The 20,877-nt window shown below is 27.5% G+C and overlaps 1 protein-coding gene across 6 annotated transcripts; it reads right to left on the reverse strand.

Annotated features, from left to right (window-relative positions):
- Positions 1-1,401: 1,401 nt before the first annotated feature.
- Positions 1,402-19,562, reverse strand: LOC100167904 (lymphoid-specific helicase). Of its 6 annotated transcripts, none has more exons than XM_008188442.2 (18): positions 18,288-18,426; positions 18,009-18,135; positions 17,674-17,795; positions 14,891-14,980; positions 14,467-14,549; positions 14,131-14,258; positions 13,191-13,281; positions 12,340-12,441; positions 11,956-12,138; positions 11,674-11,894; positions 11,379-11,601; positions 10,160-10,321; positions 9,068-9,174; positions 6,047-6,254; positions 4,747-4,983; positions 3,326-3,485; positions 1,850-1,954; positions 1,402-1,744 (listed from the first exon to the last, which is right to left on the reverse strand). In XM_008188442.2, exons 3-18 carry the CDS (start codon positions 17,735-17,737, stop codon positions 1,629-1,631), a joined length of 2,280 nt encoding a protein of 759 aa, XP_008186664.1. In that variant the 5' UTR covers positions 17,738-17,795; positions 18,009-18,135; positions 18,288-18,426; the 3' UTR covers positions 1,402-1,628. The 6 variants fall into 6 exon arrangements, with proteins under 6 accessions (XP_008186664.1, XP_029342483.1, XP_029342485.1 ...); XM_029486623.1 differs by having other exon boundaries at positions 18,009-18,199; positions 18,288-18,405; XM_029486625.1 differs by lacking the exons at positions 18,009-18,135; positions 18,288-18,426 and adding an exon at positions 19,440-19,562.
- Positions 19,563-20,877: the final 1,315 nt, after the last annotated feature.

Below are 20,877 nucleotides of genomic sequence, written 5' to 3' on the forward strand. Positions count from 1 at the left end.
AGTAATGAGTATCTATTTATGTATGTAAAATATGATTCAAATACAATAAAAATAGAAAATCAGTGCAACCGCCAACCGATGCTAACAACGGCTTATATATACTTTTATGCAGGGTGACATCTTAGTAAAGTCATAACCACTTGTTTATATTTGTTCAGACTTCCCAAACACTAACTCTGATATTAACCTCAAAACTTTGAATAATCAAAAAAAAATAAGACTGCTATTTTATGGACAATTGTATTTATATTAATAAATATATGTTCAGATACTAATTGTCACAATATATTAATGTTAATATCATATCACCTAGGACCTCTAATTATTTAATATTTTTATTAACACCGTGCGCTCAACAGTTCCTCCTTGTCGCCTTCTCCTATTTGCCGATGATTCTAAGATTTTCCATACGATATCCTCATACAATTGCCTCGCTCTCCAAAACTCCCTTGATAAATTTTCCGCCTGGTGTAATTCTTTTAATTTGTTGCTAAATATTGCCAAATGCAAAGTAACGACCTTTCATCGTTCTAGGGCAGTCATTACCTTTGACTACAACCTAAGCGGACTATCTATTCAACGCGTTAACCAAATCGAGGATTTGGGCATTGTATTTGTGCCTTCACTCCATTTTGGTCCTCACATCGATATCATAACTAGTAAAGCCTTTCGCGTATTGGGTTTTATTAAAAGACACACTGTCAATTTTAGTTCCCCTAATTGCCTACTGGATCTCTACAATGCTTTGGTTTGTTCAGTTCTCTTATATGGGTGTGTGGTATGGTCACCATACACCACCGCTGACATTCGACGGATTGATCGGGTGCAAAATTACTTTTTGAACTTTGTTGGCTTCTGTCTCAATATCCCTCACCCAAAACACGATTACGGGCCTATTATACAAGCTCTTAAGCTCGATTCTCCCTCAACTAGGCGTGATAACCTTGGTAATAACTTTATTCGAGGTCTGATTGAGGCTGGAGTCGATGCCCCTAGACTTCTCGAACTACTTGATTTTCGAATACCCAATAATACTAGGCTACAGTATTCTTTTTATCATCCTAACAATAAGTCTAACTTCGCCAGAAATGCCCCATTACCAAGATTAATGCGCTTAGCAAACTTAATACCTTAATACCCCTAGTACGGAGGCTCACATTTTTGTTAGCTTATTGTTCTATTTATTACCATGTTATTATTTGTTTCTATTTATCATTATGTTATTTATCCTATTCTAGACCTTTATTTAAGTTATTAATATGTAAAAAAAAAAAAAACTTATATACTAGTCTTGTAACACACTCCATGTATAATTTTGTAAAAGCTGACTGGCGTTAATTCTAACAAAATAAATAAAAATAAATTAATGTTCATAACTGTAACATATTTATCTACAAAAAATTGTTGAGAAAATGACAAGTATATTTTATATTTAAACATTTAAGTATAATTATTAAATTAATACACTCATAAAATTAAATGAATATTAGGTATTAATTGTCTTATAATAAACTTTAAACTATATTTGACATTAAAAATTTATATTTTATCAATGTAAAAATAATATATTAAAAGTGACATTTAACTAAGTAATCTTTATAACAAAAACTAGTAGAACAAAAAAATATTTAGGAGTTTGTTAATACTTTAAAGTGTTCAGCAGTGTGAGAATCAAGTGTCGTTGATGCTGAATTGTACATATCAGATCGATCTAAAATGGCATCCAATTCTTCATCAGACAAGACTATATTATCCAAACAAAATAATATTAATAAAAATTGGACAACAATCCTACATAATATTATAAACATATAAAACATAATACTTATACTCATAATAATATACTTACTAAATCCATTTGGTTGTATTTTCTTAGTGTACTCTGATGATTTTAATAAAGTCATCAGATCTTCAATACTTGACATGGAAAGGGTTGCAGCTCTACTAAATGAACCTAGTTTATAAAATAGTAATTATACAATAACACTTTTCACTCAGTTGTAAAATAATAAATATGTTTCATTAAGAATAAGTTTTTATCTATATATATATAAAAGACAAACAACAAAAAACCTATGTCCTTTATGCATTCCTAAATCGTTCATCCGATTGCGATGAAATTTGGTACAGAGATAGATTAGATAGGAGATAGGCTACATTTTGTGGCAAAAAAAGGTGAATAAGAGGTCCAACCCGAGGAGGTTCTTAAACAAGGGATTTATCCAAGGGGTCTCAAGTTCAAACCACAGTTTCGGTGGACTAATTTTTTGCATTGTTTTTACATTGCTTTTTTTTTCTTATTTTTAATGTATTTATTTTTCTTTATCTATACATATGAATCTTTGGTTTTTTTTTTTTAATCGGTTTTTAGTACAATTAGGTTAAGTTAGGATTTTGTATTAATTGATTGTATAACTTTGATACTTTAGAGTTAAATTATACACGTCTAAGTACGTACTATGTGGTACCGCAGGTAGATTGCCTACCTGATAATATACCACTCGCATAATCACAAAAACCTAGCAATAGTTAACTATAAATAACAATACACTCATTATCGCTGCATTAAATAAGATAACTTAAGTCAAGTTTCTATTGTTTTCTTAAATAAGAATATTGTTAAATTAAATACATTCACTACAGAAAACATTAGACATATTATAGAACATTGCTACTTTTGTAGAATGAAAATTAATAAAGTTAATTCACTCAATTAAATAAAACCTGGAAAAATTGTCTTCTTTAAGCTCAAAAATACTTAAATTATTTTAGATATATTATTAATTATTATTAAGAGGGAGCTATATCCGCATGCGTTCCTCCACAAACATAACATAGCAAATTGCACACTCGGCTGATCACGTTTATATCTGTTAGTTTGAAAATTAGAATGAATTGACCACCTCTCATAAAATTTAAAGTTAAGGTTATTATCTAGTGAACCTCATAGGTTATTTTTTAGGTTTAAATTTTAAATCAAATAATAAGGATTTTTAAATTTAAATTGTTTGTGAATTTTAAAATACTCATAACTTGCTTTAAAATTTAAATTTAAAAAAACCTTATGTTATAACGTTCACTAGATAATAATCTTACCTTTAAATTCACTCTAATTTTTAAACTAACAGAGTTAAACGTGATCTGGCAAGCGTACAATTTGCTATGTTATGTTTGTAAGACAGAGAGAACGCATGCGGGTGTAGCGCCTTCTAAATGCTTGTTCTGTAAACACGAAAATATAATATTTTCTATAGTCAAATTTGAACAAATAAAATCAATGAAAGAATCATATAAGAATCAAACAAATAATGCAAAATTATTTTACCACTGCCAATGATCATTTTTTCTAGTTTTCTTTTTGCAGTCGCAAAATTCAATATTCTTTCGTCAATAGTGTTCTTAGAACAAAACCGATATACAACAACCGGTTTTGTTTGGCCCATTCTATGACACCTATCTTGAGCTTGTAAGTCAACTTGTGGGTTCTGAAACATTAATACTTATGAAGTTATAAATTAACATTATTTTTTTTCACAGGATGATTGAACATTAGTTATTAAAAGTCCCATGTCCAAAAATATAATTAAAAATCTACAAGAAACATGTTCTGCAAACATAGATTATGATGTACCACCCAAATTATCATATTAGTATATAATGGTCATGCCATAATTTTATTGAAATGCATTTTTAGTCATAACCATTAGTGAATAACTAATAACCACTATTATGTGAATTTTCTAAAGTAAAAACCCTTAAATTACGAAATGCATTTAAAATCTCAAAATATTCATTATACCCTGAAAAATAAATTCAAAATATTAAAAATCTATCAAGCTGTATTAAGAAAAAAAAAACTGGCAAAGTGCAAGTCAGACTCGCACACGAAGGGTTCCGTAACATCATCAGCTATAAACATGTTGGCAACACTGCTTATATTATAAATTCTAGGATTTTTAGTATTTGTTGATATAGCGGCAACAGAAATACATAATCTGTGAAAATTTCAACTTTCTAACTTTCATGGTTCCTAAGATACAGCCTGATGACAGACGGGACGGACGGCCTTGGTAATAGGGTCCCGTTTTACCGTATGGAACCCTAACTAGACTTTTTAAATATTTTTAACCATTTACAAAAATGTACAAGACAAAATTAATAAATAATTCATAAAACGTGAAAGTTTTTAATAAATGGGATTTGTAAGAAGTATCAATTGAAAGTTATAAATTGACCAATAAAGGCCAAAAAATACGTAAAATTAAAACAATTCATAAAAGGATTCTAGATTGAGTTAATTTGTACTTAATTCAAACATTGTGTTAAAAAGTTAAGTCTTACAATAAACTAAAAATAATTCATTTTCCTATAAATTCACATCCCTATACAATATAAGGAGATTTAAGTATTAATACATGAAGAGTGGTCACGGCTTTATCCCATCTTTACTCTAACACACTAAAAGAGCTTATGATATTTTGGGATGTTTTATGAAATAGAAAAAAAAAAGAATTGAATACAATTATTTTCTTAGTTACATAAAATAATAATTTAATTTTGATCAATAACATTATTAATTGTGATCAGGAAAGCGGCTTTATCGGCTTAAACAAAACTGATTTATAGTGAGATGTGGTCTGACTGAACCAGACGAAAATCTGTCACTCTGCCCTCCCCTGTTACTTTTATATGAAACTGAACATAAACACCATAAAATATGAGAATTTTTTCTCAAATCAACCATACCCAGTCGCTGTCGAATAAAATAACAGTGTCTGCTGACGTTAAATTTAAGCCAAGTCCACCTGCACGTGTTGATATCATCATTATAAAACATTCTGGATCACTGTTAAATGTAGTCATTGCATCAACTCTAAGTTGAATACTCATAGTTCCGTCCAACCTGGTAAACGAAAATTTACGAAACATCAAAAACTCTTCAATTACATCCATTAACTGTGTCATTGTAGAAAATAGCAACACCTAAAAATTAAATACATATGTACTGTTAGTAGAAAAAAAATCACTTTTCTTTAAGAATTTAAATCTCAAATTGATAATTGAATAGTCATAATATTATTCCTAAGGACAATATCATTCTAAAATACACTTATCCACAAACTTTTAGAGGGCACACCAGTATAATTTTTTTCATTTGTTTTACACATGTTATATAATTAAAACCTCTCTGTAATTCACCCATTGTAACTTAATTATTGTTGAAATTAAATTTTATAACTTAGATGTTATAATATAATGAAAAAAAACATTAATTGTATTTTGTCGAAAGATTTTTTTAACCCTAGAACACACGCATTTAAAATATTCATGAGAATACACGCACACGGTCTTTTTGTCACACACAGTATGGCGTAAATCATAGTCAACTAACAAGTCGCAATAAAAATATAATAGCTATTAATTTTGTTTATCGAGCAGCAATTATTAGAAACACAATTTAAAAATAACCCATAATTGATTTTTTACGATCACGCACACTGTCTTTTTGACCGTATATTAATACGGTAATGAACTTTGAACATTTCTATATTACTGACATCGGATCGTATACAGTTAGGAGTTGTATCTAATGTTAGTTTATCATCTAATTTTAGAAGGTACCCAGATTAGGTTACATTAATATTTCGTATTTTTAAAACAATGAACAAAATTCTAAAAGCCCAGTCTTTTTGACCGTGAAGCGTGTGCTCTAGGGTTAACACTTTGATTTTAAATTATAAGTTAGTAAAAAATTTAATCTTCTGATAAAACATAGCTAATATTGTTTTTATGAGTGTTTTAATAACCACTTATAGGTAATAACTTAATTTCAATAATGTAATCAGAATGATGGAATATGGAAATAAGGAGACAGGACTTAGTTTCAACTATATACACTGTCTGTAGGACAGAGAACATTTATTTACTGATGTGCCAACTTAATATTCTTTAATAAAGCGTTTTAAATATGAGCATTGAATATTAATTATTAATGATACATTATTTAACATTAATGATTTGAATACCTTAAACATAGATATATTACCTTATGGCCAAGTATTTTCAATTTTGTTAACATAGCATCAAGTAACTGAAATTTACCACTAACTTTGGTAATGTTCTCATCAACAAGTAATTTATTTTCCCCCGGAATTAAAGGCATTTGTACAAGATATGGATGATTAACAATTTTCTTCAATTGAATAAATGGATTTTGCATATGTACTGAAATAGCCATATTTTTAACTTGAGGACTAAAATTAATAACAAAATAATTAGTCACATAATATTGTAATATCATATTATATGGTTGGTAGATATCAATATTTTACTTAACGTTACAGCTATGTTGTCTTAAAAGTAAAAGTCAAAGGCAAACATAAAGTACAAAAAAAAAACTAATGTCTATGAACCAACAACTATAATTATTAAATCATCAAAAATAGGTTAGGCAAATAAAGTTATGTTGGCGTATTTCATAGTAATTAGAATTGCAAAATATACAAAGTATGTAATCAAAAATGTCTCTTTATAAATTATATTTTATTCTTAGTGGGGCAATTTCTCCCAATACAGTATATTGGTAACAAAGGAATGTAAAAACCACAAGAGTAATTTTTATTTTTTTATGAAAAACACATTGCAAGAGTCTGTAAAAAGGTCAAAATGTCTGTAAATAACAGTGGTAATATGAGAGGATCTAACCGGAGCAGTAGCATAGGGCTAATGGGTCAGATTTCAAAATTCAATATTAAAGATGATGATTTTGGTACATGGGTAGAAAGATTCAAATTAATTGTATTATTGAATGAGACAAACGCGCATAAAGAAAAATCTATATTTCTTACATTTTTGGGTAACAACAGCTACTCATTAATAAGAGCCCTGTGTATACCAAGTAAACCTATCAATAAAGGTTATGACCGTTGTTGTTAAATTATATTAATCCGAAATTGCCGATTGAACGTTATTTCAAAGAGGGGAACCGAGGATCTGATGAAACGATATACCAGTATGTTGTATCTCTGAAAATCTTTCATAATTTTGTGAATTTGGTGTAAATTTAGACTGCTTGTTAAAGACCAAGTAGTATACGGTATTAAAGATGATAATCGTCGTCTCAGAATGAAAAGGTTCTAAAACAATTTTTTTGAAAAATGGTTTTTTTGCATATTATTATTTAATATTTTTTGTTGTATAATTCAATCCTAAAATCATATCGATCCGTTGATTATTCAATGAGATATAGAGAATGAAAAGGTTCTAATTCATACGTGAATTATAGGTACAACGGGTTAACTTAAAAACGTTCCCTTGAATAATTACAAAAATCACATTAGAACCTTTTCATTCTGAGACAATGTGATATTAAAAAGCGTTTTTTGTCCGAAACGAAAATGTGGGGCTGTGTTTGTCAATGGAAGCAGCAGATAAAGATTTATCAAAATGGGAAAGCCAAGAGTTGAACTATCAGAAATTTATGAAGACTAAGAGCAACAAATCAGTCAAGGACAGAGGAAAAGGAAGACAGAAAGTTGAAGAGAAGGAGGAGTCATCGAACTACAACTTACAAGGATATCCCTGGAAAGATTGTAAGTTTTTGGTGTGGTACCACGGGTCATACTAAACCAAATTTTAAGTACAAATCACTTGTATGTTCAAATTGTTCCAAAGTAGGGCATTTAAAGTTTATAAAGAGTAATGTTAATTTATTAGAACAAGTGAATAGTAATTTAAATGATGATTTTTGTGACTTAAATATTATGGATAGCATAAACCTTTTAGACCCTGGTGACTGCCATTTTATTAAGCCATTTGATATTAAACTGAATGTGGAAAGAAATTTAATAAACTTCCAAATTGATACCGGATCCTCTATTACAGCAATAGAGAATTTGGTACACACCTTCAAATTTTTAATAAAAATGTAAATTTAATTCTGATAATGAAATAGACATTTCTAAATTAATTTTGTTTTATAATAGTACAAAACATTGTGCTACAGGTGTTAGTCCTGCAGAATAACACTTGGGTCGTTTGTTACCCACACCTTTCAGCAGGTTGAATTCTTTTGTTAAATATAAATCTAATAAAAGCATTTATATGGCTAAAAACAACAACAGGGGTTGTAGAGAAAAAATATATTTAATTAAACATACAGTCATGTGTAAAAATTATGGAACAATGGACACTTGGCTACCTGGTATAATCCTTAAGACATTGCCATCTGTTACTTACTTAGTGGATGTGCATAATAGTAAACTGTGGAAGAGACATGAACCAAACGATCAATAGTGATAAGTAAAAGTAGTGAGGTTGAAATTTTGAATGGTGGTATGTATGAGAGTACAGTCCATAATAAACAAATTGAGCTAGATCAGGAGGTTGCATCAAGTGACAATTATGTAGACTATATTTTAGACTCTATTACTAGTAATCCTGTGTCAACACACTTTTATAAGAGTGGTAGAATAATCGAACCAACTAAATGTTCAGATTTATAATTTTAAGTCACTACATCAGTTTTAGTATATTTACTTTGTTATTCTATTTTGTGTTTTTACAATTATAGTTCTTAAAAAATTGTTAATCAAAATTTAAAAAAGAAAAATGCATCAAATAATTCATTAAATATTTAATAACTTTTTTATATTGTATTGTTAATATATAAGTGTATTTGTAATTAAGCAATTCTTAAATATATCTTTAATCTTTATTGTTCTCATTATTAAGTAGGAGGGAACTGTAATGTATGTGTTATCACCATTTTCTTACATAACTTTAAAATGTATAATAAAGAATCATTTGTATAAAAATGTCCGTGTTGTAACTTGTGCATTTCTTCCAATACACTACACCACGGTCTTAGAAGATATCTTATCTTCTAAAACCGTGCAGTACACAGTACCTAACATATATCTAAAAAGTTCTATTAGTTTACGACTTTACAAGACATTGATTTTAAATAAAATACATATTACTTTAAAATAGGTTATTATGTATTTTTTTTTTACTATTTTAATAAAAATTGCAGTTATAAACCAAATCTAGACTATTTTACACTTACTCAATTTCTGGCACATTTACTCTAATAGCATTTAGATCAGTGTATTTTATTATACTTTCCACGCATCTTCTCTTACTATTTACTTCTAGAATAAGATCTTCAGTATCCTGAAAAAAATCTAGTTGTTAATGACAAATTCAAACAACTATTATTATTAAAAGTAGTAGTATTAGTTTATGAGGAACAAAAAAATAATTATTGGTTTCAAAATGTGTTTTATTATTTTATCTAGAATAATAGAATTCAAAAAAACAATATGCAAAAATAAAAAGCTTAACTTTAGTAAACTATGTTGAAACTTGCAAGACCAAGAATAAAAATTAGTAACAATGAAAATGTAACATGTTGGAAAAATTCCTTCTAAAAAGAAATTTATTTATTTCAGTGACAAAGCGTCATAGGAGACAATGACACAAAGTCTCACCACTTATAAATTAGATCACGGGACAAATCATTCTGTTTCATGAAATATTTACAAATTTGAACGTCATTTATATTATAAAATATAATATGATGTATGTTTCGATATTTGTTAAAATCAGTTTTTCGTTATAGTTATAGAATTCTTAAAATAGATTAGAAGTGCTCTATAAGACAAGTGCGTACAAGCTAGTGATGTGGTGCATTCCAAATATGGTATTATATCTAAGAGACGTTGTAAAATATAAACTTGTTATAAATCTTCTTTGTGTACAAAGTAACATTTTCCTTTCCTAAGTTTTTTTTTTATCATTAAAAATATTTAATAGCGTTATCACAAAAACTGTGTTGAATAAAATATTAAAATGTAATGAATTATGAATATATTATTAAAAATTAAAATAACTTTTTTGTTCACATTTCTCAAAAAGAGACATTTTCCCTATTCCTCATATATTTGTTTATAAAGGAAAATATCCCATACTTCACTCCTAAAAAAGGAACTTGTTCTATTAATCTGTTTATTTTGGAATTTGGTTCACCCCAACACAGGAAAATGTACAGAGTAAAGCATTAATTATCCATTGTCTCAATATCAAAATGATTTTTGAAAAATGAATACATTTTTATTTAAGTGTCATTTATTACAAGTTTTAATAATAAAAAAAATACCTTTTTTTTATTCAGTAAAATTTCCATTTGTTTGTTCAATGTTGCTTCATATAATTCTTTTTGTGTTTCTGTAAGTGGAGCATAAATAACAATTTCCTTTTTCGGTGGGAGGTTTAGATCAGTTTCATTTTTTTCCCGTCTCAAAATAAAGGGTTTTAATATCTATAACAAAAGACAACAAATAATTTTTCTTGTATTTTGACATTTTATATCTTTGCTTTGGCACATAGAAACAAAAAACGTTACATTACATATTACCATGGCAACCAATTATATATTATTTGAAATTTCCGATGGAATGTTTTGTATATTAATGGTTGCCATGGTGATATGTAAAACATATTATTCATATAGAGTTGGCAATTTTAATTGGCAACAAAGTGAACGGGATCAGATATTTTTATATATATAGATAGATTATGCCTCTGAGCAGAAGATAGGCTAATTTAAAAAGGGAGAGGTCCAAAGACCAACCAAAGTATTGATACTTTACTAATGTGGGTAGTATCGGAACATCCCTATGTTCTGACTCTTCAGTATATTACCTAGGTATGTGCTACATATGATAGCAAGGACAGCAAAGACATAAAATGTGGTGCTTCATTGCAGACTCGTATGCAATATGTTTATGTTTTTTTATACCGTGTATCGCAGAAAAAAAAATAGCTAAAGGTGGTGGATAAATTCAATATATTGAAAATAATACAAATAAATTATTGGCCACAACACCTTTGTCTACTTATGAATCACAAATTAAATACTTTTATAATTATTTATTAACACTTGGAAAAATATACTTTGAATATATCTTTGCTGATACATCAACAACAACTATCTCAAAATTTGACGAAATTAAGTATCAAATTTAACATTTATTACCTTAAAGCAGATTTATAAATCCTTTTGAGCACAGAAATTCAGTGGTAAATTGCAGTTACTAATAACTAATTAGTAATAAATTATTCTTAGATGTTAGGAACAAAAAATGGTCTTAATCATATTCTTAATTTGTATAATATACTTATTTCACAATAGTAAAAATAGTTGGTGAAAATAAAAATGATCAAACTTAATTGCATTTTATTCATAAAAAAAAACTACTTTAAATCTGCTGAGCTTGTTGAGAATCTTATGAGTGGCATTTCTAAATTGTTAATATTTTATGTAAATTAAATAAACTATCATCCTTCTGTTTTAAGATAAATATGAAGTTTATTACCTTTAGAATGATGTCTAATAATTCATCTTTTTTGACCATATTAACAATTTTGTCATTAGAATCAAAAAACTTATCAATAACAAACCAAGAGTTAAAATCTTCTAGTTGATCAAAAATTTTAGGCATCAACCAATTCAACAATGACCATAATTCTGACATATCATTCTGAATAGGTGTCCCTGTAAGTATGAGCTTGTTGGTACAATTAAATGCACGCATACATCTAAAAACATTAATTTTTAAAATTCAATTTTATATAAATAAATCAATAATTATAGTAATATATTCGACATACTTGGATATGTGGGAATTGGCGTTCTTCACTTTTTGTCCTTCATCAATTGTAATGAATTTCCAATCAATATTTTTCAAATATGTTATATCGCGACGCACAACATCATAAGTAGTTATTACAACTGGTTGACAGTTTAAGTTATTAACTTTTTGAGTATTTTTGAACTTTGGTCGCAACCCAATGCGTTCAATTTCCGTACCATGATATAAAACAGTTGGAAGCTTAAACAATAATGAATGAGCATGTATACATATTTTTAAAATAATAAATTTGGTTATTTACCTTAGGGGAAAATTTTGAAAATTCTGACAGCCAGTTGGGAATTGTAGATAATGGTGCAATGACAAGAAATGGTCCAGTTATTCCCATTTCCAAAAGAAAACAGTAGAAAGCTATAGTTTGTACAGTTTTACCAAGTCCCATTTCATCAGCTAAAATTCCATTCAAACCATTTTCATACAAAGTCTAATAAAAAAAAGGTTGTTTAGTTACAATTATTAAAAAAAAAAACGTTGTATTAAGTAAAAGTTTTTCTTATTATTTTTATAATAATATTTATACATGGCATATTATACTAAGTTAAAATATCTAAAATTGTTCATACACTACACAATATCCTAATATATTGGGGAGGGGGTATATTATTTAAAAAATTTAAATACATACTCTAATCCATAGGAGACCTTCAATTTGGTGGGCTTTAAGATTCCCATGAAATAATTTTGGTTGTTGAAATAAGCTTAAATAATACTCTTCTTCATTTACATCCTAAGCATCAATACTAATTATTATACATAGATCAAGTGAAAAAAAATACTTAATTATAATATAACTAAGAATAATGTTCTTCCTTAGCTATAAATATGTATTTAAACATACACTATGTCTGCACGCCCGGTCAGTGTCAACAACTTACACACAAAAATTAAGAAAATACAATTATAAATTATTTTGGCATTAGGTCTTAGAACAAATACTAGTAGGTATATGATCTAAGCATTTTATATTATTATATATTTAATTTTGTGATATCAACTCGTAATTATATAATTTGAAATAAAAACTACAATATCCTGTATTAATGAAAATTTAATTTTGTATAGCTATAGTAACTAAAATATTTAGTTACATAAAAATAATAATAACATAAATTGATTGAAAAATAATCATTACATGTTTCACGTTTGTACATACAATTGTGTCAACTAAAACAAATGCATATTTTAAATGAGAATACAAAATAGACGTGAAAGATATTATCATCAGTGAGTGGGGTTATTTAGTAACCTGTTACCTACCACAATACATATATCAAATAATAATCATGGGTAAGATGGTTATTTAAATGTTGTTAATAACATTATTTAATATGGTAAATAACAAGAAAATTCTTAACACAGACCACATGGAATATGGTGATGATCTAATAGAAAAATATCCATAATTTTTGTTTATTCATGTAAGTTGACACTGTTCAGACGTCTAGACACAGCGTTAAACATAAACAAAATATTTACTACAATTGATTGGTTATCTGTAATCTTAGTCGATTCATCTTTATAACTTGGCACATTTTCTTTCATTTTCTTAGCTTTACCTAGTTCCTTTCTATAAAAAATAATGCAATTTGTTTATTATTTGTAAAAATATCATATTTTGTAAACATAGGCGTGCGCAGACCTCAATTTCCGGTCGAGCCTGGAGCAATTAGTGCCCCAATGTTCTAATTTTAAATTAATAGCTGCGTAATATTTATATGTATTAATGTGTATGTATAAAGGGGGCTGCAGCAGGTTTTGTCAAAAGTCAAAACTAATGTAGATTTGACCAATCTAAACATTAATTTTGTTTGTTATAATGTTTTTCAATATATTTAAATTCCATATCATAAAATTAACGTTAAGGGGGCTAGAGGGGGCTCCAGTCAATGAAAAAGTGACTTTTAGACCAATAAGCTAGACAAAACTGGAAGAATTTGGTTTGACAGACTTTAGTTTTGAAAACGAATTATGATTGATCAACAAGTTAACTAGGGAATGATCAAAGTGATTTTAAATATTATATAAAATTATATATATATATATCATATATGTACAACCATTTACCAGCCTATTAATATCTTTAGTCATAGTACATAATATTTTGTATACAATGTTTTTGTTAGATGGATAAAATTGATGTACCCAGTGGTACACACCAATATTTTATTTTAATTTATTTCACCCATCACCACGATTCACACCAAATAAAATCTTCAAACATATTATTATAATAAATATATACTTCATACATTTTCCTATGCCACTAAAAAGATTCCGGCCAGCCGTGGCTCGATCTTGCGCACGCGTATGTTTGTAAATATTTCTACAAGCAATATTTTACTTTAGTTGATATTCCAGTCATCAAATATGACGTATTAAATAATAAATCATAATTTACTAAACAATAAAAACTTACTTAATAATTTGAAGTTTACATTTTTTTAATCTGGATTCAAAAAGATTGGATAATTTAATACTATTTCTTAATAGTGTAAGTAAATTTTGAAATCTTACTTTCCTCTCTTTTTCATCTAAATTATTAACCTAAAAGATAACAAACAAAAATAAATATAAAAAAAAGTTTCTATTTAAAAATTGATATTCATTTTTGATTTAATTCACAATAGTTATTGTAATGAATAAATATTAGGTAAATACTGATATACATCAATCTGAATTGTATTTTTTATTAAAAATCATATTTAATTTTCATCAAAATTCCTTAGAGCAAGATATTGAGATAATTGTTTACCAAGGATTCTTCATCTTTTTTCGTGTGATCTTCCTTTAACCGTTGTTCTTCCAATAGCAATTCTTTTGGAAAGAAACCAATATCTAAAAAAGTATTATAAATATAATTTTTATCAATAAAACTTAATATACAATGTATCTTTTGACTCAGAACTGTTAAAATATAAAAAAAATAAAGTTAATTCATATTGAAAATAAACAAATTATTGTGTTGCACAAAATTGTGAGGGAATTAAATTAAATCATTTTTTTTAACTTGAATTAAAATTAAATTTTAATATGCAAACAACAAAAATAAATAGCTTGAAAACAAGTATTTGTGTATTTAGTAAAAGTTATTTATTACATTTTAATTATCAGATTTAGGTAGGTACTAAAAAAATATTTTTACAGTTTCAATTCAATTCAATTTAGAAAATTCTTACTGGGTATATCGATTTCTTCATTGGTGTTGTTAAAATGTTCATGTACACTTATATCATATTTTTTTTCATACAACTCATCTTCTTCTTTACCTAAATAAAACAAATGTTCTTTATAACCAACAAATTATTGTGTAGCTTCAAATTGTTAGGGAAGTTAAATGAAAAAATTTTGTTTAACTTGAATTAAAAATAAATTTGATATGCATACAAAATAAATAGATAGCTTTAACCTCGACTTTCACAAGTATTTGGGTGTATTAGTAAAAGTTATTCATTAAATGTATCAGATTTAGGTGGGTACTAAAAAATATTTTTACAGTTGTAATTTGATTTAGAAAATTTTTACTGGGTATATCAATTTTTTCATTGGTGTTATTAAAATGTTCATATACACTTAAATCATATTTTTTTTCATACAACTCATCTTCTTCTTTAACTAAATAAAACAAGTGTTTTTTAAAACCAACATATTTTGTATTGCACAGAATTGTGAGAGAATTAAATTAAATATTTTTTAGATTCTGAGTGGAACGATGAATGTATTGATTTTACAATGATGTGTGTTTTTTTTTTTATTTTTTGTTTTTTATTTTTTTTTTTTGTGTCTGTCATCACCTTTTAGGACAGAAAAAGTGCTTCGATTTTCTTCAACAGTATCTTTTCTGATAGGAAAGTGAATCTAGTTGGTACTTTGGGGGGTCAAAAGTCAAAAGGGTCAAAAGTTTTTCCAATAGTTTTCAAATGCGCCGTGAAAAACAAAAGAAAATTAAGGAAAAACGGGAATTTTTATGCAAAATCTGTTTTCGAGAAAATTGATTTTGGTTTTTGGTGTAACTTTCAAACGAATGACTGTAGATACATGAAATTTTCACTGGTTGTTTTTATTTCCATTTTCTATACATGATAAAATTTTCAAAATATTGTGATTTATTTTGAGCTGTTTAAGGACAATTTCAGTTTCCAATTTAATTAGTTTTTTTTTCTATGAATGTCAATAAAACTTTATTTGTTGAGTAAAAATACTTGAAAATTTAATACAAGGCTCCTACTACATTGTTACAATGACATTTGAAAATATTAGAAATCCTTAGTCACAGTTTTTTTTTATTAGCATTTAAAGTTCAAAAATTGACAAAATATGTAAAAATCACGAAAATTAGCAAATTATTTTGAGTTAATAATTTGTAAAAATTTTTCTTTTTAGAACTAAGATTTTAAAATGTAATACAAGATTCCTAAAAGGATAATCTACCTTTATCAAAAAAAAAAATGTCTATAAGAATTATTATCTATAATTAAAATACGAATGACTGTAGAAACTTGAAAATTTCACTGAATGTTTATATTAGCATTTTATATATACGATAAAATTTTGAAAATAATTTGACTCTTTTTGAGCTGTTTACGGACATTGTAAGTTTTCAAATTTTTTAGTTTTTTTTTCAATAAATATCAATAAAGTTTTATCTATTGGGCCAAAAAGGGTAAAAAATTAATACAGAGCTCCTGATACATTGTTACAATTGAAAAATATTAAAAATACATATGCATTATTTTTTTTTATAAGCATTTAAAGATCGAATTTTGACAAAATTTATGAAATTTAAAATTGAATAATTATTTTGTAGTTAAAAATTTATAAAATGTTCAATTTTTATATCTAAGGCTTGAAAATTTTAAACAAGATTCCATGTAAGTAGTTAATTCTGTTACCAAAAAATCTAAAAAATACATAAGTACAGTTTATTTTTATAGTTATTTTAATTTCAAATTTAGACGAAATTACATATTAAAAAACCTGGAATAACTATTTTAGTTATTTTGTTGTGGTTGTATAATATTATTTGTGGGTACTTGAAACTTCTAAAGTATTCTATTATATAGCTATGATAGTACCACGGTTTGTTGTTGATGTATAACGCGTTACCTAATGGATATTGTGATATGATTAATTTGAAAATTATGATATAACCTATAATATGTATGTCTAATATCTAGACTGACAAACCGTCTCCGCTCAGAATCGTTTTTCTTATACAATGATATTATATCATTGAATTCAAATTTAATACTATCCATTATACAGTGACCCACTTGTAACCTACTGTACAGCACAGCGACATCCACTTACCCACCTTTTTTTTTTTTTTAACTTGAATTAAAATTAAATTTGATATGCTTACAAAATAAATAGATAGCTTAAAAGTATTTGGGTGTATTAGCAAAAGTTATCTATTACATACACAGTCAACTATTAATTGCAAAATTAATAAACACATGGGTACGATTAATAATATTTATAATGCTAATTGTGTTATAATAAACAATACAATAATTAGTAAGAATTGTTTGAATCGGGAGTCAGGAAAATACATATTTACCTTTGGTATAAATTAATCAATGATCAACAAACTAATGTATTACCCTCTCCTGGGTATCTTATATTTCTTTATTTTTATAGATAAAAAAGACGTTAAGAGGCATCATGATAGTATTAACAGTGTCATATTTTTTGGATTAATTTAAAGAATCCCACACCCAAAGTGTTGTCTCCACGAACTAAGATATAGTCTGTGGTTGTTTAAGTCTTACAAACGCAATTACATACCACATTGTACGTTTTGAATTATTAATTTAACTCTGTTATAATTTTAAAATTAATTGACCTATTAGAGCTATTAACAAATTTTGAAGTAAGAATATTATCAAATGGATGACTTTTTTTTTTATATTTAAATTTTTAAAGAAAAATTACAGATTTATTAAAATGTCTTTCATCTTACCAATATGAACACTACCTTGACCATTTAATTTTAATTGTTCACTCATTTTTCTATCTTGGTTCATACCAATCGTCAGTATTATAAAATCAGCTTAATTTCAATTACAACATTTTCCGTGTTAACTGCAACAAATTATACAGTTTATTAGTGAAGAAAAGGTAGAGAGATAGGCAATTAGGGAAATAAGGGATGGAAGGAACTGATGTTGAATACCTGAAATCCTCTTGCATTTGATTCTATTGAAACTACAATAATTGTCAGTTGGGTGATATTTTCAAGACAAAAAACATAAATAGGTATCACATTAAATAATAACTTGTATTAAAAATACTTACATTGATTTTCAATGATTGATTTTATGACTTGGAATTTCGAAAAAATATAAGTAATTCTCGTAATTATTTACAACCTGACAATTTTCTTGAATGTTGATTATAATTTATAACTTAACAGTTGTCTGATCTGTTTTTCAAGAGAAAATACTTTTTGAACAAAACATTATTTTGAATTCAAAATGTTATCGTAACTATAAAGATGTGATGGACAAACAAGTAACAATGACTTAATAATAAAAAACTATTAAGCTACCGCCATCATAGACAGTACATACGTACCATAACAAACTGTCAGATTCGCGAAGACAAATTAATAGAAACAGAACAAAGAATGGTCAAGTCGAACAAGGCCAAGGGAGAACAACGTAAATGGAAAAAAAACTTTGGTTTATAACGTCTACTATATAGAAATTAAGAAAAAGACATGATACGATAGGAGGTTATCTCGAATTTGGAGGGAAAATGTACAACCATAGAACAAACCGACCCACATGTAACCATAGAACAGTGACCGTTCACGATATGTTGTACCACAGCGGTTTTTTTGTAAATAATAGCACATAGTAGGGAGTGTTTCAGTTATCCCAAAAAATGATTGCCAATTCGGTAAATAATTATTATGTGTAGCGATATACCTGCGCATTAAAAATTTAGGAACGAATGTAGTTTACTTACCAAACCTATCTTAATTACTTTTTATGTTATTGTTAAAGTCACGTAAAAATTAATTGTAAGTTTTACGTGGTTTATTAACAATAACAAAAAAAGTAAGTAAGATAGGTAAATTCAGATTTCGCCAACACGTAGAGCATACAAATATCAACATCTTTTCATAAATATAATTACAAAAAATGTAAATTCTTAGTATTTTAAACTCCAATACACGATTTTTTCAAAAATCGAGCATTTTGAAGTTTTTCATTTATAACTTACAAATTATTATATAAAGTTTGAGCATTGAGCGATTTTTTTTTTAAAGTACTATCAAATTAAGCTTCCAAAAACACACATTTTGAATAACACTCTATGACGTCTCTATCCTTATCCCTTTGGTAATATTGATATTAGTACCAGTGGCGTCATTTGTTGGTGGCAGGGTGGGCCCCTTGTCATTAGCGGGCCGAGTATGGGCTAGTTTTCGGCCTTTATATAGTAGCTAATAGGTAGTATTATATAAGACGTACTCATATTATAACTATGCGTAGGTATAATGTATATACATTATTACAGGTACATAATCTAGTTTCTAAAAAAAATTCATTTATTTTATTATTTTGTACAATTAAATAATCTAATATTAAAAAAAATCAAGTTAGTACCTATTTAATAATATATTTTGTATATGTACCTAAAAAGCTATAATAGCTACAAATTATGTTGTAACAAAAAATTTCATAAACTGTAATAAACATTGTTCAAAGTTAAACTTACTTTTTAGTTCTTGCTCTTCCTTGTTGAAGGTTTCCCACTCATCAAACATACTTGATGCTACGTTTATCCAGGCCTTGGCTTTAGCATAGCGATCAACCGTGTACTCTTTGGAATTTGTTCTCCATAAGCACTCTTCTTTTTCAACTCCCAGGATGAAAAGCTCCGCGTCAAAATAACTAATTTTAAAAATTTAAAAATTTAAAAATCTATCAGCAAAAACGCGCGTTGTAGCCGTTGCAATGTGACGCACACAATTTAAAACCATTGGTTTAATTCTACGCGGTCAAGAATATCATTGCCCATGCGGCACGCCGTTGCCAAACCGCGACATGTCGCAGTTGGTAGCGACAAATTTCGGCAAAACGCGGCGGAAACGCTGTAGTGTGTCGCACTGTCGCTTACCATATATAAATATGTGTTTAAATTTGGCGGTTAGTGGTTACCCCGCGCGGCGCAACCACGATAGTGTGACGCGACCCTTTAAAATAAACTATTAACATTTGTTCAGTCAAAAATACTTTTAAAAGTTTCGATCAGTACCTAAATTAGAAAATAGAATAATATAACATTAATAATTTAAGTCCCGGCGCATGCGCAGTATAAATAATGGTCGGGTCTCTTATCAATACCCGGATGGTCGGGTCTCTATACACAGCCTATTATCATTTATCAAAATGTTCAGTATATTTAAATCAAATAAAAATAAATAGTGCTAAAAACGAACATGACCCTAAAAACTTGTCATCTATAGAAGTTTTGTCAGAGACTTTCAACAAGATTGTGAATTAACTTCATATGATTATTGGAAAGTTTATGCATTTTTTCCTATGATTGATAATTTAATAGTCAACATGAAATCCAGATTTTCTACACAAAGTTGAGAATTGGCTCAATCTGTTAAAAGCTTCTTAGATCTTGATTTTGAAAGAAGTTCCTATTTTATTGATAGTTATAAGGTAATTAAATAGCATCCAACTAATATTAATATAATTTGTCACATAATGGGTGGAGTACTTTTTTATATTTTTTACTTAATTTTTAATTTTGGTTTTAGGCTTTATTTAATATAGATAAAGATGCATTAAAGTGTGAACTAAAAGTAGCAAGAGGGTGTTTGATAAATGGACAAAATTCTTTAGATGGTATAAATGACAAAACACAATCTCAACTTTTGAAATCAGTTGTGCAACAGGAGGTCTATCCAAATGTTTATAAATTGTTAAAGATTGCATTCGCTATACCCATAAGTTCGGCTACATGTATGAGGAGAATAAAAACCTACATTAGATCGACCATGTCTCAAGATAGATTCAGTGATCTGACTATAATTAATATAGAAAGACAACTTACTATCTAATATAGGTAATAAAGGAAGATGATATTTTAACAATATTTGTATCAAAATATAGGCATATACAGTTATAAATGTATTATACTT

This window comes from Acyrthosiphon pisum, chromosome A1, assembly GCF_005508785.2.
Source record: "Acyrthosiphon pisum isolate AL4f chromosome A1, pea_aphid_22Mar2018_4r6ur, whole genome shotgun sequence".
Classification (NCBI taxonomy): domain Eukaryota; kingdom Metazoa; phylum Arthropoda; class Insecta; order Hemiptera; family Aphididae; genus Acyrthosiphon; species Acyrthosiphon pisum.